At 42.8% G+C, this 23936-nt stretch overlaps 1 protein-coding gene across 4 annotated transcripts in view; it reads right to left on the bottom strand.

Moving 5' to 3' along the window:
* The window catches only part of LOC108880950 (nuclear receptor coactivator 2), a 47310-nt gene that overhangs the window by 7047 nt on the left and 16327 nt on the right, over positions 1-23936 (bottom strand). For 3 of the 4 annotated variants that reach the window (XM_018672701.2, XM_018672702.2, XM_051069796.1), the window contains 15 exons: positions 16390-16500; positions 15332-15504; positions 11800-11903; positions 9736-9913; positions 9395-9583; positions 8214-8315; positions 7808-7948; positions 7550-7697; positions 5089-6334; positions 1760-1991; positions 1431-1661; positions 1146-1343; positions 956-1061; positions 655-823; positions 132-452 (listed from right to left, as the gene is read on the bottom strand). In XM_018672701.2, coding sequence (XP_018528217.1) covers positions 132-452; positions 655-823; positions 956-1061; positions 1146-1343; positions 1431-1661; positions 1760-1991; positions 5089-6334; positions 7550-7697; positions 7808-7948; positions 8214-8315; positions 9395-9583; positions 9736-9913; positions 11800-11903; positions 15332-15504; positions 16390-16481 — 3630 coding nt within the window. In that variant the 5' untranslated portion in view covers positions 16482-16500. The remainder of the gene's footprint in view (positions 1-131; positions 453-654; positions 824-955; positions 1062-1145; positions 1344-1430; positions 1662-1759; positions 1992-5088; positions 6335-7549; positions 7698-7807; positions 7949-8213; positions 8316-9394; positions 9584-9735; positions 9914-11799; positions 11904-15331; positions 15505-16389; positions 16501-23936) is intronic. The other variant, XM_051069795.1, reaches the window with a different exon arrangement.

Here is a 23936-nt window from a genome sequence, read left to right as displayed (position 1 = left end):
GAGGTGAGGCTCTAACTATAAATATCTGATTTCTACTGTGAAGCTGACTGAATCACCTCTGACTGACCACAGCAAGGTTTAGCATCATAAAACTAGAAGAAGAGTGATATGAAGTATCTGTTGTAACCCACCAGCTGGGCCTGGAGTCTGTGCTGCAGCTGGAGTCTCAGGTTGTTGGGCTGAGGTGGCACCACTGGACCAGGCCCCCCTGGCCTCATCCCGGCCGGTCGGGGCCCCACACCCCCAGGCATCCTCATCATTGGGGGGTAACCAGTGGGTGGCATCCTTTGTGGCCCCATGTGGCCACCCATGTGGGGGCCGTGGAAACCGCCGTCGGGAGGAATGCCACCGTAACCTGGCTGGCCACCGTAGTGTTGGCTGTACTGGGGAGGCTTCATAGCGGCTGCTGGGTCTGAGGAGCTGAGGTACTGGTCTTGCTCTGACAGAGGACCCTGCAGGGTGGGAGGAGGAATAAATAAGAATTCTGTGGTGTAAATCTGCATCTCAGTGTTTCCCTGTGTTGTGTGTGTTACATGTACATTTTCAGCATTAACTGCAGTCTGTCGTCTCATCAAATAATAGTAAATACAGTATAATAACAGTACAGTATATTAAAAACTTTGGCACTGAAAGTAAGTTTGTTGTCAGGGTCACCTGTCCAGCCAGTGTGGGGATTCCCAACATCTTGTCAATCTCCTCCAGACCCTCATAGTCCTTAAGCACTGAGCACAGCTGGTTCAGCAGGGCTCCTTCGTCTGCCTGGCCCTCGGGCCCTGAGCTACAACACCCCATCCCGTCCTCCTGGGGAACGCCGTACGGTGGCCTGAAAGATACCTCTGTGTTACTGTCACTACAGAATCAAGGGTCTCGATGAAGCCGATGCTTGAAGCACACATCGTTTAATATTTACTGGCTGACTCTTCTTTTATATTTTAGGATGAAATGAACGCCACACCTGCTTTGGTTTCCATAGTGATCCATCATCATTCGGTCTGGCCATGGTGCAGTTTGATTGGGCGGAGCTTGTTGCTGAGGGTAGGCGGGGTTTGCCATGTCCATCTCTGAAGGAAAGAAAAACACATAAAACATCAGAATCGGTTCAGGTTTTGAGGAGTTTCTTTCTTCTTTCTTGCTTCTCTTCTCACCATTTCCCATCATCTGCATGTTGACCATAGCTCTGGATCCAGGCGGGCCTCTTGTGGGTAGCGCAGTGTTCATGCTGGGAACCATGCGACCAGGCCCCATCCCCTGGCCCATCATCGGGCCTGTGGGACCCCCTATGGGCCCCTGGGGACCCCAGCCTTGCTGCATGGGGCCCCGCATCGACCCGTTACTCAGCATGCCTGATTTACGGAGAAGAATTAGTCAGATTTTGCGATGTTTAGAGTTATTTCAAAAGGTTACCATCTCTATTTCTTTTCCTGTCTTACCTGCATTGGCCATTGCAGCTTGGTTGGCCATCCCTGCATGACTTCCCATCATGCCCTGCTGTTGCGGCTGCTGCTGCAGTAAGGAGTAGGGAGCGTTGTTCCTGTGCTGAGGAGGGAAGGGCCTGGTGGCATTGGGGTTGGGGTTAGGGCCCATATTGTTGTCCAGAGACATGCTCCTGCCTGGGAGACCACCTCGACCCGGTTGGCCCGGCCTGGGACCGTTAAAGCCTGCTGGGAGGAAGACAAGTTTATTTATTTTCTCACAGATTCTAAGAAGCATTTTTAAGATGCAGAAATCATCTCATTTACTCAAACTGCTGCAGACGCACCTGCAGGGCCAATGGGAGGGAAGGGTCTGTGCTGGTTGGGGGGGCTGCTGCTGCTGCTGTCGGTCATCTGCAGGATATCACTGATGATGGTCTGTTTGTCCACAGAGGAACCAGGCGGCACAGAGGAAGAGGACGAAGAGGAAGATGGTCCTCTGGCAGGTGGCTGGCTCCCAAACAGCTGCTGCTGGCCTCCACTCTGCAGGTCCTCCAGCAGGTCCTCAAGCTCACTGGTCTGAGATCAGCAACAGCAAAATATTATTACACAAAAATGACGACACTGTGACAGTTTCATAGAAAACACTACTTATCACCTGACATTAGTATGCCACACCCCTGTAACCAAACATTTCAAAAGACATTATCACAGGACAGCCCTGAATTTGGACTGGGTTCAAGGTTTAAGGACTCGTATGGTTAAGTTCCAGGACTAAAATCTAATCTTACATGTGATTCTGAATTTAAAGTTAAGGCAGTACTGTCATGATCAGACAAAGCTTTCTGTTTTACTGCTACAGACAGCCGCTGTCTTTAAAACATGTTCTTGCTTGTGTAGAAGCTTTGAAGTTAAAGTTCTTGGTGATTAAAGAGTTTTCGACAAAAAAGAATAAAGGAAACTTTCAGTTTGGTAAAAAATAAAAATATGACAAGTACATTTCGAGGCTTTCACGTCCTTCAAACAGATTTTAATCCTGCCTGATGTTTATAACACATAAATAATACATTAAAAGTAGAATGGGGTATTCTCTGTCTTTGTTTTGTTAACACACAGAAAATGGGGAAACAACTAAGAGTGAAAAACTAAGAGTGAAAAAAAAATTAAACCAAAATGTGAAAAAGCCTGTTACATAAAGAAGACATGTATATTCACTTCTGATGACAACTTTGAAAGAAACAGAAAACCACCCTCAGTGTTACAGTGTAATTTAACCTACACCACCCACACCAACACACACCAACACACACACACACACACACACACACACACACACACACACACACCACTGACAGGGACGGTTTCCTGTGGCCGTTTGGCTGATGAATAGAGGAGGAGCTAAAAATAAACTGCCGGCACTAATGAGGTCATGTGTGTTGTACAATACGACACACAGTCACAGCTCTGTTTAGCTGTGTGTGTGTGGTGTATATACACACACACACACACACACACAGATACACGGTGGCCACAAAATTGCCACACATCAAGGGCATCGATTCAAATGGGCATGTGATGCCCCCCTCCACAAACCTTTGAAGGTCCAGCTTTGTTGGACAGTTGAAGAATGTAGCTTTCATTAGCTAACATTAGCCACGTAGAGTTAATTACTGTTGTTATTTATGTAGCATATTAAACATCAGCTGGCCACAACATTGCAGTCAGTCACTTTGGTGGCTCTCTCCCTGCTTTTACTTAGTGGCTAACTGGGGCACCATCGCAGCTTGTCTTGCACACAAGCAAATTTTCTTTGTACACAGCCTCAGGTATCATGTCTGACAGAGTATCAGTTAGCTAGCAGGTCAAAAGCTTGAAATTTGCTAGCAAATTAAATTTTGAATTTGCTTTAAAAACCATTGCAGAGTGTGGTGGATAACAAAGGTTTGCAGAGACTGCTGTAGTTTCTCACAGCTGCCCCTAGATGTTAGTAAAAAGCCATATCTGATCCTGACACAATGCCTGGAGGTGCGACATAAAGGAGAATTTATACGTCTCCCAATTCACTACTTAAGTGAAAAAGCCTGATATATTTTACGTATTCCACATTCTGAATCTGACGTGCGCCGGTAAACATCACTCACTTGCAGCAAAACATATTTTCACACACAACTACACTCTGAGAAATTATATACACGTTGTCACATGCTCGCTTTCTCACATGCAAAGCAAGCACTAGCACAAATACACACAGGCACAAATACAGTGTAATAAAAATGTACACACTATGAAATGTGAGTACACAGTCTTACACAAACACACACTGTGTAACCCGGATACACAACACACATTCTGTCACATGATCTTCTGCACTTTCTCACAACCAGTGCTGCACATTCAACACAAGCGAAAAAACGAGTTTGATTGTGAACGCAAGCACATGCAAGCGTACTTGCACTCTCCACGGAGTGATGCTGACCTTCTGTTTTTCAACTACATTGTTCTTTGCTTCATCTTTCTGTTGTGCCTCTTGTTGTGGTGCCCTGGACCATCATCAGAGCAGTCTAAACCTCTGTTAAGAAAGCACCTTCCTGGCATCATTAACTCTGGCTCAACAAAGCCTCATCTTATTCTACAAAGTCCAAACCAGAACCTTCCTGGATGATGAGCTCTGTGCCTCCGGCAGCAGCCTCCACCGCTCCGGAGGCACAGCTGTTGGTAGCCTTTGTTTCTGAGGCTGTCCAGCTTCTGACCCTCAGGCCCTCCTCCCTCTGCCTCTTCCTGGAACTAACTTCAACTATGTCAATGCACCTGCACTTTCAATAAGCACCAAATAAACTTTGCTGTGTTTTAAACTCAAAACTAACTGTAAGAAGGGAAGTGCTACGCTTTGAAATACTGGGGTTTCCGCAGCAATTAGTGTATTTGAGTTTACCACCCACTTACCGCTGGAAGCCACAAGTGTGGAGCAAAAAGTGAAGAGCATGGGTGGAGACGAGGTGGGGCCGCTATGGATTACTGTGATAAACTGATGCCCTTTTTATACAGAAGATGCTATTACTGTCTCGGGTAAAGTGGCATGCATCTCACTGTTAAACCAGGGAGTGCAGGTAAAATCATCTTTAAACAGTCTCATCAAAGACATTAATTTCCAAGTACAACTGATGGATTTTAACTAAATTCAGGCTGTTTGACCTGCATTTAGCCTCTTAAAGACAATCCACTGGCATATCTTCACCCATTGGGACAGACAAATGATGTGGGTTTGACTCTAGTCACTCAGGCAGCCTAAATCAGATATGAGTTACCCATTAATCAAGTACTTGGTTTCCCTTTTCCTCACTCACCCATCAGCTCTCACACATGGTTTGACTTTTAAACTGTGCTCCTGTGCATCCTTAGCCAAAGCATCTTGTGTTTCAGGGAGTGTACCAACTCCTGACAGCCGGCCACCAGCTGCCTAAAGAGGAACTCAACACACAACTGACAGAACCAATCACCAAGCACCAGCTCAGCAGCTGCTGTGCTTCTCACTTGAAGGTGTTTATAGGAGCTGTTAAATACAACCATGTGTCAGTTTGTTAAGTGGACAGATTCCTTCATTTTTTCTTTTTTTTTTAAGCTTAGTCAGTATCCTTCTCAAACAAGACATCTCAGATACTACTAGAACAACACTGACCTGGTCCGGCATGTTGAAACCCACTTCCTGTTTCTCTGTCTTGATACTGGACAGCTTTGGTCCATCACCAGGTTCCATCTTAATGGCTTTATCCAGGATGCCGTTATCATCCCTATCCAAGAGATAGCGTAGCAATGCATTGTCCTTCTTTTTGGGGCTCCCCGGCTCCTGTTTTGTGCTGAGTTCACCCAGGGCAGCCATGTTGTCCCCTGCAGATGATTCAGGGCCGATGGGGTCTTTCCCCGTAGCCTCAGCTGTTAGTTTGGCCAGTTCCACAGGTGAGGTGCTGTTCTGCAGCAACCTGTGGAGGATTTTGTGTTTCTCTTTTAACGAGGTGGAGTAGTTGTTATGTCCAGCCCCACCTATACCCCCAACCCTGCCCAGCTGGTCCTTACAGCTCTGATCATCCCCGAGGGGCCCCTGTGGTGAGGCAGGATCAGAGGGTTCTAACTTGGTGGTGAGGAGCTGGAGCAGTTTAGTGTGCCCTTTGGTGTTAAGAAGGCGGTTTGGGTTGTCGCCGAGCTCGCCTAGGCCTCCGTTACCTCCGAAACTGTCAGGGTCACCGTCTTTCCCTTCCCCCTGCTCACCATCCTGGTTTTGAGACAACAAATCTTGCTGCTCCCCAAAAGTTCCAAATAAGTCAGCCTCTAAGCTGGGATGGTTCTTGGCCAGTTGGCTACCAGTGCTGCTGTGAAGAGGGCTCTGAAGGCCAACCACCTTTCTGTCAGGTGACTCTGGATGTTGGCCCTCGGTGAGTGTTTGGGTAACCCTGTGGCCCTGGCTGAGGGCTTGCAGTGCACTGAGGGAGTTGAACCCTTGGCTGTTTCCTGTGCTGCTGCACACGGACGCTGGCGAGTGAAGGCCGGCTACGGGAGAGAAAGAACCAGGAGGATGCTGGGGGAGGTGAGGGCTCCCACAGTTGCTGCTGCTAGCCGCCATGCCAGGGCTCTGGTGATGACGAGGAGACAACATGGCACCCTGGGCCCCTGAAGTAACGCTGGGGCTTCCCTGGGCTGAGGGGCTGCCCAGCTTGAGTGCGTGGCTGTTTCCCTGAGGTGTAGGTGCCCGACCCGATACAGCCCCAAAACCACGTCCAGGGGTGCTGGGGGCTGACGCGGAGTGGTGGGTGTTGCTGGTGACACTGGCGTCAGGAGAAGGGGAGGGACCACTCGCACTGGTTGGGGTCATTGGCTTGACCACGCCCTGCCCACCAGGTGCATCTGCAGTCATGCCACCCATGTTCTCTCTGGAAGAAGAGGAAACACAAGAATCAGACCTGCTCCAATGCAGTGCTGGTTGTGATGATTTTTGAGTATGGCACAACACAGGCACTTAACCAAATTAAAAACATCAGTTTGTCATTTACACTATATAAGGTGATAGCATAAACATACTTGTTTACAAGGCAAAATGTACTTAACACCAAATAGCTAACAGCAGCCTTTCACCAAACAGATTGAAGAATGGCTCTTTCTGTTTGTGCCATGGCTTTAAAAACTCAAAGAAGACCATGACAAGCAGCTGACAGCTAAAAAAAGATAAGATGTGAGAAATGGAAATCTTGAGTCGATATTTTGTGTGTGTTTGTTTGGTCTAATAATTGATACAAAACTGTTAAATTTAAAATTTTTATAGCTGCCTCTTCAGAAAAAAAGTGAGACCAGTTCATAAAAAAGCATGGTAACGATATTGTAGCTGGTGAATTTTACTAAATGTCTATTGATAATAGAGAGTAGCATTTTGGAGTCACCGTGAGGAGGTTAAATAACAACCTTTGTTTCAGCTTCAATTAGTCATGTCATGAAGTAAAACAGAGAGCGGCTCTGAAACAGTGTACACAACTGAGAAAACAAAGTTGTAACGAAGCCTAAAGCTGTAACGGAGAGAGAGAGCTTTCAACATGGATCGGCTTCAGCCCCACACCAAACACACAAAGCTCTCATTGTGCTGAATACTGGAGCGATAAATTCGAATGTGAAACTTGTGGAAGTAAAAAGGCCAAGTTCTCGCTATTGATCCACAAATGCTCTGGGTAACAGTCCTGGCATTGTTTTCTGACCACTGTCCAACTCCTGACTCTGAACGCTCATACCAACGGCTGGTTGCTGGTTGAGTCCCAGTCGCTCCCAGTAGTGGGAGGGAGGGATGGAGGTCGTGCAGACTGAACTGGCTGGTAGTGCTTGTGTCAGTTTTGGACTATACATATGGCAGCAGTTCTGAATAATGGGCTCTTTGTTCTTAATCCACATTACAGTGCCCCCCCTGGTCCAAATGAAGAGGAAACCACAAACACTGAGAGAGAACATGTGACAGACACACAGATCAACAGGGGAAAAAGGAGAGAGATGTGCTACAAATAATATTCATTATGTAATTAAAGTCATTTTGTGAATTGTGATTGGTGGACTTTTTTTGGACAGACTCACTGCAACCCTAACCCTTTCTCACTTTTGTCCCTTACCTCTGCAGAATGTGCAGGGACATGTAGAGCTGTGGTTCATTGGTGGCTGGAGATCGGACCAGCTTGCTCTTGGTGTGAGCTGAGACGATGGTGCCGTCTGCCAGGGAGAACCTGTACATAGGGCTGAGCGCATGGCCGTTCCTCAACACTGGAAAGACACAGACAGAAGCAGAGAAAAATCTATCAGTGAATTCAGGGAATTTGACAAAGCTATGATCGACAAGTTTTGACTGTTTGGTGTTGGGTTTAGTTAATCACCGTCTTGCTGGTGTTTTTTGGCGAAAGACATCTCCCCATCGTTCTGCAGGTGGAACCTCTGAATGCAGCGCCGAACCAGATCCTCCCAGCCTGGCTTCATGGACGCCCGCAGTAGACTGGTGTCCAGTGATGTGATCTTACCTGGATGGGCAGAGGAGGGCACTGATGTTAGCAGTCATGTTTTGGATGTTGTGGAGCAGTGGGGTTATTACAGAACAGTATAACTGCCTCTTAACCAGTAGACAAGAGTTGTAGCCTTTCTGTCAGCAAGTATCCACCATGCTGAAGTATCTTTGAGCAAAGCACAAAGAATTCAATTTGCTTTGCACACACCCTTATATTTTTAAGCTGCTACATTAATATTCACTGATCACGTGACATTAATACACCTTATAGTATAATGTACCTTGCAGGTCCTGTCGTGTGGTGAAGCTCTCGTACGTGGGCATCACAGGCCTCTCTTTGACGGGGACTCTTCTTGCCACACAGATGAGACAAGACTGGAAATCTGCATGTTTGAAAAAAAATATGAGTTGAAATTATCCTTCTCCAACACATCCTGTGCCTACATGCAATACATTCCTATATACATAATGTATGTAAAAGTGGTGGGCTGCTGCATAAAGAGACAATGTGATTTCAACTGTGACTGTGTTTTTTTCCTTCCACTCTGTGTGCATTCGTCGGTAACAGTGAGCTCACTTTCCCTCTCTTGGGTGGTCTCTTTCTGGCCACCCACCTGTTATAGGCTCCTCATTAAAACACAAAGCAACAGGTTTGCTTTGTTTCCCTGGCTGTACCTTCTACGTAGAGAATATTAGAAACACCTCTAAACATGTAGTCCAGTCCAACACCATCACTAACTATAACCTCAATGCTATAATTTTATTCATTCAGTGTAAAAACTGCAGCTTCAAAAAAGACAACACTGACCTCAGCTTCGATATTTATAAGACTGAGAGTCTGACTCGAAGCCTCAATCTAAAAATCACCCTAAACCTCTGTTTCAACCTGCAGCCCTCAGTCTGTCCACCAGACATCCTCCTCCTGTCAGGGGAGACATTGGCACAATATCTGGTTGTCAGACACCTAAAATTAGAGTGCCAGAAAGATTCTTTTCCCTAGTGAGTATGTGTGTGTGTGATAAGATAGGATGGGAAGATGACAAAGTGCCACACACTAATTAGTCTCTCCCAATGGATGGGAGGAAAAGTAGACAGGAGTGGTGATGAAAGGAGGACAGGGCACAAGAGACTAGGAGACGAGGGGGATGGAGAGAGTGATGGGAAAGTGACAGAAAGTCAAGAAAGAGATGGAGAAGGGAAAGAGAAAAATAACAGCCAAAAAATACACGTAGGAGTTGAAGGGCAAAACTGAGGAGACAGAAAGGCAAATAGAGACATTTGAAATTAACAAAAGACGGGCCAAGTCAAGAGACAGACTAAGGGATAAAAGCAAGGAGAGCAAACAACAAAAAAGACAGAGAGAATATAAGAGAGAAATAAAAAACAAAAGACTGAGTAAAACAGCAAAGCCAAGAGAGATAAAGTGAAAAATCCCAGTGATACTTCAGATTAAAGACAGTACCTTCCCCCTCTTCTTTGATAGACTTGGGTTCGGACACAGCAAAACACTGCATGGTCTCATACTTCTGCTGCGGCGTGTCCTGCTGGTCAGCAGTCGGCCGAGCTTCACCGTCGACATGTGGGTTGACCAACATACGACAGTTAAAGGTGTGGCTGTTCCTGTTGGATGAATCGCTGCTCCGATGGTTGACTGGAAGATACAGAAACACACCAATCAAAAGATGGGACGTTAGACAGACATCATCTCATGCTGGACAGAGAGGAGGAGATCATTTTTGACTGGACACAGGCTTCTAATATGGTGGGCAGCCCATGTTCCAGTTAACTCTCTGTTGGCCTTACCCAGGCTCTTGGGCAGGAGGTTCTTAATGAACTCGGCGTGATCTCCAACATGCAGCACACTGTAGACACTGGTGTTCATTAGCTCCTCCTGCTGGTAACGCAGATACTGACTGACGTTCTCCGAGACAAACACTATGTTGCCCTCCATGTTGACCACAAAGAAGAAGCCGTCCAGGGCCTGAGGAGGAAACGGAGGGTGCGGGAGGAGACAAGAGGAAGAGAAGAAGAAGAAGAAGGGAAAACATGAACAGGAGGAAAGAGGAGGCAGAGAAGAAAGAGGGGATGGTTTAAGGCACAGGAGAGGTAGAGAGCAGAGAAGAGCGGTAGAAATGCAGATGTCAAAAAAAGGGGGAGCATATACATATATATATATATATATATATATATATATATATGAAAATGAGGTAAAGGGAGATTAGAGGAGGAAGCAAATGAATAAGGCCAGCAGATGGAAAAGAAAGAAAGGGGAGAAGTTAGAAAAAAAGAAAAAGAGGATGAAGGTGAGAGGGAGAAACAGGAGAGGCTGGATGTTAATTAAAGTTCATCTGAGCTTTCCATCCAGTGCTGATTAGGTTCAATAGAAACCTGAGGTATTACTCCTCCAGTGTGGGTTTGGTTTCCTGCTAAAAATAAATTACATTCACAGTTTAACCATTTATCATCATTTTATATGGGCAGATCCAGCACTGGATCAGCATGATCTTTTCGGTTTATCATAGACAGTATTGTCCTGCAAGAACAAATGCAACAATTGGAATAATATCTGGGAAAGCCAGGCTGAGTTCTGTTGGAGGGATATTTTTATTTTTTCTGATTCAAAGTAATCTTTTTTTCAAGATTACTTTATTAGAGACAGAATGAATGTTGGAAACTTCATGGTAAAAATGGCTGACCATTTTCAGATTTTTGGGTTTGTCTTTTAATGTTTTCATATTGCCAAGAGATTGGTACATAAATAATGAAATATTTGGAATACATTTTGACTGTTCTTTTGTCACATTATACCTGGGCAAAAATCACAGAAAAACCCATGGCTCAGGATGAGGTTCTGTTTAGAAAACTCTTGGCTGCTAACAGGACAGCCATCACACAGGAACGGCTGCAGCCAAACCCTCAAACAAAGGACGACTTTACTGCAGTTGTCAACAAAATAAAATGCCTGGAGAAATTGACACTCAGACTGCAATATGATCAAAATGTAGAATAGTGGGGAAAAATAACTACATGTATGTGGTACTGAGATGTAACTTATTACATACGTCACTGACAAACCTTTTTTCCTGTGCAAATAAAAACCTGGATATTTTAATTTGTGTATTTTTGTAGTGTACTTTCATAATTCTAGGTGTTGGCCACTCTGGCACTGTGTGTGTGTGTGTGTATGTGTGTGTGTGTGTGTGTGCGTGTGTGTGTGTGTGTGTATTTTTCCATTCTTTCATTCCTGTCAACTCAGCATTTTCCACCTTTATGTACAGACTGTGATTTGTCCTTTAGCCTGCCACATGTCTACACAAGCCTCCTACTTTAAGTCTGCCTGCTTATCATCCTAATGCTGCTGTAGGATAGAGTACAACAGAATAAAGTAGAACTGAAGGGGTCTTGACTAGAATGATGTTTATCTTTTACACCAAGCAGACACCTCAGCCAATGTTAGTGCTGATGAAAGCTATATATATCCTGTGTGTGTGTGTGTGTCAGGCTCCTCCTCTCCTATTCTAATCTGGCTTTTCAGCAAGGTATTTATACCTCATTGGGTCCCATGTTATACGTCACCACACACCCGAGCACACACACACACACTTGAGTAGGCTTGATGACGTTAGCCAGGGGAACTCTTATCTCTCTGCGTCACTGTAGAGTGCAACACCATTTAAAGTAAGAAACACGCTCTGATTGTGTTTCAAACAACAACACACATGAGAAACACTTGCAGCCTGACTGAAGACAGATTTCCATGTCAGTGTTTGCAATTTGAATTATTCTGAATAATTCTTGTTGTCACCATTTCACCTCCTACTCCTCCTGTGACTATCGCTTTAACCTTTAACCTGTGGTTGGACCCACCTCCAGCATCATGGGTCCGAGAGCGTCTTTATCAATGACACCCTGTCCTGTGGAGGAGACGTCGGCCTTCTGCACCTCCTCAGCATCAGCCACTGGAGCTTTGTCTGTGAAAGACGAACAAGACACAGGAGACGTCAGAAAGCAAAAGTCCCCTAAAAAAACCCACCTCTGAAAGCCTTTACTTGTCAGTTTAATGGTTTGTTAAATGAATGAACGAAAACCCACATTTCACACAAAAACAGAAGCCTTCACTGTGTGTTTTAAGGAATTTAGTGAAACTATGACTCATTGATAATGTGGCGAAAGGCCATGTCAGATGTTAGGGCTGATCATCAAAAGAAAGGCTGGTATCGAATGAAGTTAACGACTGTATGTTTATCACACAAAGCATGTTTGTTTTTCTGGAAAATGAAGCTGGTGTCGTAGCGCAGCCACTTAGCAAGCATTTTCTTTTTCCCAGAAAACACTGACAGTGTTGTTTTTGTGTTGATGTCGCCTTCAGCCAAACACACACCCACTCACACACTTTGTGTTTTCATGTACATGAGGACCTTTCACTGATTGTATTCACTGGCTAGTCCCTCACTTACCCAAACTTTAACCTTATGCTAATGTAACCTCTAAACCAAAGTCTTCCACTGCTGCAGTGATGCGCTGTTAAACTCGTAGGTTTGAGTGCCTGGGAAGTCGCAAAGAGCAGGTATCACCACGCTAATGTGCGGTACATTAAACACATTTATAGTCATTTTAGAGGCCAGTCTCCACTCTCCTCCCTGGCTGTACCACCGGACTGTTAAGCCTCCCATGGCCCCATTAGGCCACATAGCTCACATTCCTGTAGTGGGACCAGAGCTGTACAGAGTCATCAGCCCTTAAACCCTGTCACTGTAGAGCCTGGAGTGGCTGTCATGTAGGTTGAGGGATATTAAAGTCACAGTACGTGCTTTTTTAAATTAAATAAATGTGATTTACTGTATTACTCGCGATCTGTCTGTGTTCACGTTTGGAACCTAAATCTCCTGTTTGCCTCAAACAGACTTTCTGAGTGATTCTGTGTAGCGTTTTCTGTGGATGTGTCTTGAAAATGTCAAACTGGTTATCTACTGATATCAAATGGATGGCATCTGTTTTCTAAATATCCTTTATAAATGTGTATGCTGCAGCAAATTCAAACAGGTATAATTTTTCGTATCCAGTTCAGAGTAGCAGGGACCTAAAGCACATGGGTAAGAGCTGGGGTTCACCCTGGTACATTAATCAATCTAGCAAAGGGTCAGTCAACAGAAAATGAACTGTCATCACTTTAGATAATCCACTCACTGTTTACAATGAGTCGTTTATCAAGCAAAAAAATGTCAAACATTCCCTTGTTCCAGCTTTATAAATGATTAAATGATACAGATTTGCTGCTTTTCTTGGTTTTATGTGATTGTGAATTGAATATTTTTGCATTTTAGACCATTAGTCTGAATACCTACAATACAGTGTTTTAATTTAACCTATTGTTACAGCTGTCATAGTTATGGTTGATGAGAGTATAGCTTTGTGTTTTTTATTTTGTTCTCAGCTTCTCTGTTTTTACTTTCTGATTTAAACACAAACACATTAACACCTTTAGTACTAGACAACAGTCCAAGCACAGGAGAGACTGTGGGCTGACAGAAATCACACAGTAAGCACATGCACACAAACACGCTCATCTTCTATGCTATAATTTGACCCTGCACTTTCTGCAAATGGGTCTTGTGGGCTGAACATACAAACACAGACTCTGCCACCTGAAGCTGTCTGGCCATCACATGTACACATGATACAGTTTGATTTTATGTGTGTGTGGTGACCAGATTGTGTACATTTTCTTTTTAATTAATAAATATTGTGTCAGATCCTCCTCATTAGCTACATAGTATGGCTGCTGGACAACAGTCTGTTTCTGAAGTTGAGCAGACAGCTGTGTGACTTGTGCTTTATCTGTGTGCGTGTGTGTGTGTTTGCTTATTCAGCTGTTGTTTTCAGACACAAACAGTGCCATAACATGTGGACACCGACTGGCTGAACATAGGGACAAAAGAGGAGAGGGAGGATGAGAAAATGAGTGATTAGAGAGGAAAGAGAGAGGGGAGACAGGTGGAGGGGAAGAGGAAAGGAAAGGACAAAGTATATGAAAAGTAGAGGGGAAAGTGGAGAGAAGAGACAGACAGAGGAGGAGGAGGGAGGGAAGGAAGGTTAAAAGAAAGGAAGGTGAATGGAGGGAGAGAATAGGGAAGAGTAGCAGGAGGTAGGGAGCTCGAGAGACCGGGCTGAGGGCAGATCTGCCTGCTTTCCTCTGCAGACTTACATCATGTTGGTCAGTGTTACATAACAGCTCTGTCTCAGGCTGTCTCTTCACCATCGTCACACACATTATCATACAGTCTGTGTTAACACTCACATACATCTCTCTTTACATTTCCACTTTAGTTGCTTCAGGACTGATATTCAGTGTTGTATTTGTGTGCTTTTCTGTGATCAAACACTCCATTAGGTGTTTAATGGATGTTAAAAAAAAGACTCTGCTGGTGTTATCACAGTCACATTTTCTCTTTTCATTCAGTTGGTGGCATTTTTAATTTTGGTTTGTTTTGGTTCACACAAATTTGGGCTGTGTTCACACATACACATAAAAAGGATTGGGTTTTTTTCCTGTGGAGGAAATATAACCTGTGAGGAGCCCAAAAAAAGTTAAATCATCTCCTTTGTTCCTCAGTTGATGTGATTGCAGTGCTTAGCTTGATGCAGACATGAGATTATCTAAGAGTCCTCACTTCCTACAACAACCACATTCTCCCCCAGCACTTCTTCCATGTTTGTGGTTGTGAGAAACATGAATAAAGCCTCTCTTTCATCACAGAATAGCTGTCTGAGGAAAAAAAATGTTTGACATTACTCACTTCTTTCTTTAGAAGCCTAACTTTTCTCATTTCAGCTCTGTTAGGAAGATGACTGCTTTTAAAAACATATTCTCAGTTTGTGCCTGCAGCATCTTTTCACACATTTTAATACAAAATATGACACTGGCAAGTTAGAAAGAACACTACAAAAGACACAGAGGTTCACTGGGTTCAGATTAAAAAAACAACTGTGATTACAGTCGCTGTAACTTTATCGAGAAAGGTCTCTTCTGCTCATGTGGGGAAACGCAGGAAACCTCAGATTTCATTTTGTTCTGTGCAGCTTTCACAGTACGAGGCTGTCTGATCTAAAGTCTATACCCATCTCCAGCTTCTGAAAAAGCCTTACATCTTGGTGGTTGTTTGGCTGGTTGGTTGAAATCATGTGCTCACTCCTATTAAACTGCATCAAAGTTCCCTTAGTTTAGTTTAGTTAGTAGCTCATTCTCACTTGGAATTAAATGAGTAAAAACTTCAGGGTTTAAATTAGCTGCTCCCCACACACACACACACACACAGATGTATGTTTTGATGTTGTTTAGTACATATGGCACAAAAACAGGACAAAGCAAAGCTCAAGAATAAGATGAGCAGATCCTCACCCTGCTCCTTGATCTGCCTGATCTGCTTCACCGTCTCCTTGAGGATGGCACATTTGTCTGGCTTGACGTTGAGGTCGTCCATGTCGTTGATGTTGGCAAAGATCAGCTCTGCCAGCTCCTCGATGTATTTGTTCTCCTGCTCCCGGTTCCTCCTCTCAGTGCTCCTCTTAGGACTGGAGGACAGGGAGGGAAACGAAGACTGTCACAATTTACACATAACGAACAGGCTGAAAATGTGCTGCTTTCATCTTGTTTTCACCTGAGTTGGATGTGCTAGCATTATGACTACAACTCTGGACATCACAAATGCTGTGCACTTCCACCAAGTTTCTGAATATCATGTTTAACCTCTGTGAGTTAATTTGTCTCTTGGGAAACAGAGAGACATCCTCACTCTGAGAGCTCCCTCAAAACCTCACTACAACCTGAGCTACAACATTCATGTGTCCTCATTATAACCTCAGTGCACAGACCTCAGTACATCGTCACTACAACCTTCATACATCCTCACGGACGATGAAAGCACAATGACTTGTTATCTCTTATATAAACCACTGGCTGTAAAAATGCTGCAGCAGCATTTTTCTCCATCGACCTGCGAGAGCTTCGACCCATTTCACAAACCTCTCTCTTTCTCTCTCCGCTCTTTATTTCACTCCCTGAATAAAACCTAACCATTTTTAACCTTTTTACAAAAAAAACACACATAAATAAACTTACAAATTCTGACTTATTTGCTGCAAATTAAAGCATATTTGACTTATCTGACATATCTTTGTTGCTTTTCACAGTCAAACAGTGGAACAAGAATCAGACGCAGGAATCAATAAGAACTGTGATCAGTAAGAAGAATCAGAATCAATCTGAATTACACACAACACTGTAAGGGAGCTGAGGATAATTAACAATTGATTGAATAGTGCACTGTACTGAAGTTATTATGAGGCACTGAGGCATTATCAGTGTACTGAAGTGTTGTGGTTATTGGGAGGAGGCATGTGTTGATATTGCAGTGAGGATTTATTTGATGTACTGAGACTGTGGATGAAGGTCTTCACCTGGGTCCCAGGAGCTCTGACTGACAGTCCTTCCTCTTCAGAGACTCTCCCCCTCTGGGGGGCTCCGGGGTGCTCCCCCCCCCACTACTCATCTTCAGCAAATATCAGCACCTACAGACAGATACAGGGGAGAGAGAACATTTCTGGTCAAAACTACTTCTTCAAACAAATGTAAGATATTCATAATAGTATTCTCAATCATTGATGCTATTAGCAATTATTAAACATAAAATATACAGTGATATGTTGAACAGCCAACTTTAAAGTCAGCAGTGATAACTGTTAACCTGTTTGTACAATGCAAATGCAGATCAGTTACCAGAGGTGCATGTCATAATATTTAGAGACTGAGAGCTACGGCACAGATGAAGGAACTGAGCTTCCAAAGAACTCTCAGTTCTTTGGAAAATTACACTCTATGCTTATGATTTCAAACATGTCAAAACTCTTTAATATTAAACATGTTAAGTTGCAAAACAGTGAATCTAAGCCATTGGGAGGATGCTTTTAATCTGGCTCCATGCAGCGCAAGTGCACACAAAGCAGTCCATACTCCATCTCATTATCAACAACAGTACTATAAACGGACAAGAATTAATGTGCTGAAGATGTACACAACCTGTTTGAATGGTACATAATCAAGCAGGGAGTGTGTTCGTGACTCATGAAAACAATGTACCATTGTAATGTGCTTGCAGGCAATACGTGGGAGGCCCAGTGGGAATACAGTAGGTGTCAATAATTACTTCAGTTAGAAATAGCTAATTCATGTAGGCATTCACACTGTTCTTACATGAACGTTTCTGGCATTTAAGCTGACATCTTCAACAGGAGTCATAACGTTGAGAGCCACACTGTGTTGACAATGTTTCTGTGATCCTGAGAGTACTGTGTAAGAATAAAAAGAGGGAAAGTATAGGTAGGTGGAAAGAGATTAAAAGTAAACACCCATTGGCAGGGAGAGTTACACCATATGGTCACCTCATGCTGCTAGACCTTGATGACAAAACTCATCTTGTTGGCCCAACACTGGTCAGCTCTGGGTTTGTCTGTGTTGGATTTTAAGGACCGAGTTTAACCAGATCTACCAGTCTCATTCTTAGCAACTATTATAGATGAAAGTGCTGGATGTACTATTCATGAGAACAGCTGGGCTTTCTGTGTTTGCAGCTGTGAATGAGTTTTAAATACTATCTAGAGAATTTGTGTGTTTCTACACAGAATTTGTAATCTGTTGTCTACTCTTCTAAAGATTGTTGGGTTGTGAGTTGAGATATCATCAGTGTTTCACCTTTCTCCATCTTTAAGATGATTTTTACGGCACGTTTGACCAGCAGAGCTGCAGTTATATGGTAGTTCTTAGACTCAACACAGCAACAAATTCAACGATGTCAGCAGTCCAACAAGACTGAAATCAAAACTAGCAGTTGTTTGCACTGTAATGAAGTCACCAGTGCTGATGTAAAGTGATCAGTCGGGTTAATACCTGTTAGATTTTCAGCAGACAGTAAAAGGTTATTTTGGGCTTAGGCCTTCCAAAAAGGTCACATTTTGCCTTGATATGACTTCAACATGATGATTTTCTCAAACTGGTTACTAAATAAATGCTTAGGAAATAAAAAGAACAAACTGACATATTATCTTCTGACAAGACTACATATTGATATAGAGTTTTCCTCTTGTTTTGAATGTGACAAATGTTTTTCATACACACAATCACACACACTGATGAGGCAAAGTCTAGCAGTTACAATCGAGGGTAAAGCCGCGTCTGTCAGGGCGGTAGGCCTTTAAGGCCCTTCAACCGGCCAACACATCACCTGACTGTTACATAACAGACAGTCTGTGGGGCTGATACTGAGCAGATGAAGGCAGGAAAGAGGGATAAGGGAAAGAGAAAACAACAGGGAGGGAGAGGGAGAGGGAACTGAAGGAAGAGAGGGAACAAGTGAGGACAAAGAGAGAAAGAAAGAAGACGGGAAAATGGAGGGAAAATGTAAACGATGTATGATGAGTAAGCAGAGCAGAACGGGTGATAAGAAAAGGATCAAACAGATGAATGACGGGTTTATTGGTGCGTATACGGGAAACATTTTCTCACACAGACATCAAGTCAGCAAGTGCGAATGTTGTGAATAACACAAGTGGGTGTGGATAAGGGGGTGGGGGTGACAGGAAGAGGGGAATGGGAGGGGAGGCAACAATTGCTCTAAATGATAATCAGGCCTGAGGAAGGAGGAGAATATGGCCTAATTATACCATGAGAGGAGAGGAGAGAAGGAGAGAGGATAGGAGAGGAGAGGAGAAGATGTGAGAGAAAAGAAATGCCTCAGCCAAGTAGTGTCTTTGGCTCTGGTTGCGCTGATGGTTCCCATAATGCAAGGAGAGACCTTGTTAATCAGCTGTTATCATCACCAGTCAGCTAGTTATCAACACTTCTTCCTATCACCCAGTTTTAGCCATGCTAGCAGCATGGTTCTAGGATTAGCGTGTCGGACTGATAGTCTTGGTTAAGAGTGAAATGTTTTGACAAGTATTGGATGGACTGCCATGATATTTGGCACAGATCATCAGGGTCTTAAGGGGAAGAATTTCAATAAACCTTAAACCCAGACTTTTCATCCAGTGCCATCACCAGGTCAAAATTTACCTTGATTTATGACCAAATCAAAATGAATGACATGCCTATCAGCCTCAGTTGTGCTTTGTGTTTAGCGCTAGTTAGCAAAGGCTAGCATGCTAACAAGCTAAAGTAAGATGGTAAACTGTCAACTGTAAACACTGTCACTGGGAGCACGTCAACATGTAAGTTTTTATCACAAAACACTGCTGTGCCTCAGTACAACCATCCCATGGTGTAACTGTATATGAAGAAAAGTTTTACTTGCACATTAAATGGAAAGTTAGTACAGTTGCAAACAACCACCAGCACTACCACAGTTCACATGGTTTATGTGTCTGCTGAGGAAGTAACAGTTAAAATGGAGGTGCGTCTGTGAGGCCAGCCAGTGAGTGGGCTCGGCAAGAGTGGGTCTGACCAATGAAAGAGGACGCACAACCAGTATGAGAAGACGGTGAAGGTAATTCGGTTATATAAGGCAGGTGATGGTTACATCATGTTGACTGGAGATAACATCACCATCATGAGACCCCAGCTGGGTGACTTCAGAAGTTGATGAAAAGGTTTCAATCAGCCTCAGAAGGGTGAACACACACACATATGTATATATATATATATATGAGAGACACATATGGTCTTGTATATGCACACACATGCACGCACACACACAATGAATTAACACTAATGTAGCCTGCGACAAAAGCCTTTACCCTGTTCAGCCCAATACTAATGCAATCAGAGGAGCCAAGAGCTTCACAAAGTGAAGCCATTTAAAAACAATTTGAGCTGCAGAGAAGAGACGAGGCCAGAGGGTCAAACCAGCCATTAAGGAATTAGAACTGAGGACTGATCTCAGCCTGCTTAAGTGGACTCTGTCTCCAATAGTAACTGTCGCTCCTCAGTTTCTTTGTTTTGGGTTTCTGAAAAAAACAGTAGTGACAGGGTGAGGCTTTAACAGGTGCGTTTTTACTCTGTTTACTAGTTAGACATGCTACATGGAGCATTTTCATATTAGAGCTGCTTCATTTTAACCAGGGAAGACAGAGATTGTCTGTGTTTGAGAAACACTACCACCAATGATACCTCTGGAATAATACAGAATATATCATGTAGACTATCTTCTCATTTGTTTATAGTAATCATAGTTGGGAGTAATAGCTCACTTGATACCATGAAAATGAAAGTATTAAGGTGAGATATTGCTACCTGAACTTTGGGCAGCACTGCTTTAAGAGCATACATGATTCCTTGTTCCTTGCTGTGTTTAACTCTCATGCCTGCATTCAACCTATGGGATAGTGGCTCTTATGGGTTCAGGTTATTATCATATTATCATTTATTTAAATACAAACTTTCTCTCTGATCTATCCAGCTTTCAAGGAATATCCCTTTCTACTTCCTGGTATGCTACAGGTGACAGGGAGCAGGCAGGTGTCAGATTACAGGCAGATGGAGGTCAAATGAGAAAGAGATAAACAAAGTGGTGCAGCCTATTTAGCAGTAATTATAATTGGCTGTTAAAATAATAAAAAAACAAGGTAGCAAACAAAGAGAGGAAGGGGTGGTAAACATTATACTGGATAACAGGGTCCAGATAATAGGGAGTGGCTGGAAATCTGAATAAATGGATGACAAGATGTGACAATCATCATTTGCATTCAAGACCTACCCTGACAAAATGATAGTTGTCATGGAGGTAAAACACACTATGGGTTGTTATTAAAGGAGTGAGTCATCCTCAGGCCTTAGCTTGCAGAATAATTAAGGTTTTGAGCGCATAACAAAAAAAATAAAAAATACACTGACCACGCAGTCTTATGTAATGACTGACAGCACAAAATTAAAGCTAATGTGTTTTTGCAGGGATAGTAGTAAACCTCCAGCTTAATACTAAATATAATAACACATTTACAGTGTGGCTCTTATTTACTTTAGGGACATTAAATGTTAAATGTCAGAGTTTTTATCCCTAGAATACATGAATTAAGTCTATGATTTACTGTTTCCACTCAGTGTTCTAGACAATGCAGCTAGCCTTCAGGAAAATAAAAAACATAATGTCCTGAATTATTGAAGCTACATGCTCAGGTCTGTACATCTTATGTCTTATTAAGGAGCCTTATGAGTTAATGATTTAGAAAAACATATCTTTGCTATATACAATACGGTTTAATTAAGTTAACGTATAATTTTTCAGACTCTCTTCAAGCATAGACGTTGAGGAAGCCTTAAATACTGGAAATATATGGTGCTGGTGTAAACATGACAGCGGGTGTGACGGCGGTGACTGAGAGGTGGGACCCTCCTCCAGTTGGCGTCTAAGCTTCTGTCAAGGCTGCAGTCTAAGCCAGCAAACCCTCCCATCACAAACAAACATAAAGTAGATTTAATACCCTGCTGTGGCTGGATTAAGAACACTGGCTTCTCCAACACTGAAGGGCCTGCAACATATAACGGTGGGGGTGTGTGAGAGAGTGCATCAGTGTGTCCACGTCAATACGTCCAATCTCTTTATGTACATCTCTGCTATTTAGTGCCACGGTGATGCTGCTCTGAGCTGCTGGCTTTATGGTCAGTGGCTTACCGCCTGTTGTTGCCAGGGACAACAAGTATTTTGTTGATCTAGCTGGCTTTATACTGTATCTCTGGGTCGCATCACTTCTACATCAAGGTAACTACAACTTAGCTTTTAATTTAACAAAGACTACTGTCACAAAACAAATCAATCAAAATGTAACTTGAGTCTCATCAAAGCAGACTCAGGAAATATTCTCAAACCATGACAGACGTCCAATTAAATTTAATAACACAATATAAAACACCGAAGTTCAAGTTATCCTCCAAGTTAGGGTACAAAGTAGAAGACACTCCTTCATGCATCTCTGCCAACAAGTAACAGTCCTTTAACTTGGTGGTTGAGTTTAACACGTTATTTAAATCATAATCATAAATCCTGTTTGATGCTAAATTGATGACTTAACCTCCAAGACATCTGACTGATTTGTATATCATCGTTAATTTTACTGTGCTAATTACAGCTGAGTAACAGGTGAGATCACAAACATAGAAGTATAATTCTTCACTCGCTTTAGATGTTACCAAGGAAATACATCTTGTGACTGCCCTGTGACAACTTTCAGTTTCCAGAATATCACATTTTTGAGAACCAAGAAATGTTGCTGTTTGATCACATAATGAAAGTGTGAATTAACTCAGTAGATTCAAACTTCTTCATCCCACCAACATGTGTAAACTCCAAAGCTGGAATCACCTACCTGTGGCTTCAAACTGTAATTTTTCACTGAAGTGTGAGAAAGCTTCCCTGCTGTGCTCTCAAATTCACTCATCTATCTTTACTTTATTTCCCAATTGATGATGCTGGATGTGCAGTATGTGTCCTCTGAAACTGACACAGCTGTCACAAGTCTAGATAGATTATTAGTAGAAGATTAGCCATTTCATTGCCTGAGCTTATTTTGGAGCTCAGTTGGAACTTTGCCTTAATACAGCTTTAACATGAAAACACTGGATATCACCAAAGAGGCTAACAGGGTAGGTCTCTGTTAATGTCCTGCAGACATCACAACACCATTCAACACCACTTGAATGTGTACTCTGAGAACCACATTAGTTCATCCAGTAGCATTTTCCTTCTGTCATTAGAACTTCATCATCGAGGTCCATTTACTAAAAATGTAAAGTTTATGATTCCCTGTGACCAGCAGCTGTTCACAGCCAGCTCAGTGAATGTGACGCAGTTTGATGAGAACTGGTTATGTTTAAGAACCTAAATTACTTCTTATGAAACATGCACTGATCTGTTATTAGAGATTCAAGAACTAGATCATCATGAAACATTTCTTGTTATAATTCCTCTTATTTTTTAATCTTGAAACATATCTTATAATTTTGAATCCCAAAGCAGCTACTGTACTTTTCAGGGAAAGAAAATGCACTTCAAATCCTTTTCCTCCTCCTTCGCTCAAGAGGGATGTTGCTGCACATCCTGATTTCCATTAAGGCTTTTACAGTTGTGTGCTTTTTCAAATTTATGCAAAACATATGCTCTCACAAGGATGATCCAATGTGTATGAAATTGTGTTCACAGTATTATTATAGCTGAAAAACACCTACACCTATACTGATACCTATGTCAGGCTGTCAACTGCTTCTGCACATCTAAAATTTGGTCTCTATGACAACAGAGCAGCTGCTGTCTCTTGCCACCTGGCAGCCAACTCCTTTTTTATTGAATTGTTGTCAAAGTTTCCAAAGACTCCTCGCACCGGTGTGCTGGAATGGAAAGCAAACACCTTTCTATTTGCTGAGAGGTGAGTCCCCTTAAAATTCAAGCTGTACACATTCAGCTAATGCCCTCTATTTTCTAAACAGCACACCCCCATCCCATCCTTCCCTGCCTCAACAAATAAACACTAATTGGTATTTGAGTAACAGCGCAGGTCAAAGTTTTGATTTTTGATTTTTGATTATATATTTATTTTTCAGTCTCAAGCTTTGGCCAGAGTCACATTTAAATGATGAACATGTTACTGTCACTTCATTAGAAATAATCCTGATCATGAGGATAATAATTAGAAATTTTGTTTTCTACAGTTTAACATTAAATCAGCCACAAACCTTCATTGATATAATTCCACTGGAAAATCAGGGAAGAGAACAAGAGGAAGGGCACCACATAATGAAACTCAATCTGCATCAACAGAAAATCCAAGACAATCAGCTGCCTGACTGAAAGCTGATCTCAAGGAAGAGTCAGTACAGAAACACCAGAGCAACAATGATAGCGTCAAAGATGGGGACAGAATCAAAAGAGATCAAGACTTAAAGATTTTATTTCTTTAAATAAACTGTTTATAGATGGCTTGTTTGCCAGTTGCTCAGCCAGCAGCTGCTCAACACTGCATGT

Source organism: Lates calcarifer, linkage group LG4 (genome assembly GCF_001640805.2).
Source record: "Lates calcarifer isolate ASB-BC8 linkage group LG4, TLL_Latcal_v3, whole genome shotgun sequence".
In the NCBI taxonomy this organism is placed as follows: domain Eukaryota; kingdom Metazoa; phylum Chordata; class Actinopteri; family Centropomidae; genus Lates; species Lates calcarifer.
This window is presented reverse-complemented; position numbering and strand designations above follow the sequence as displayed.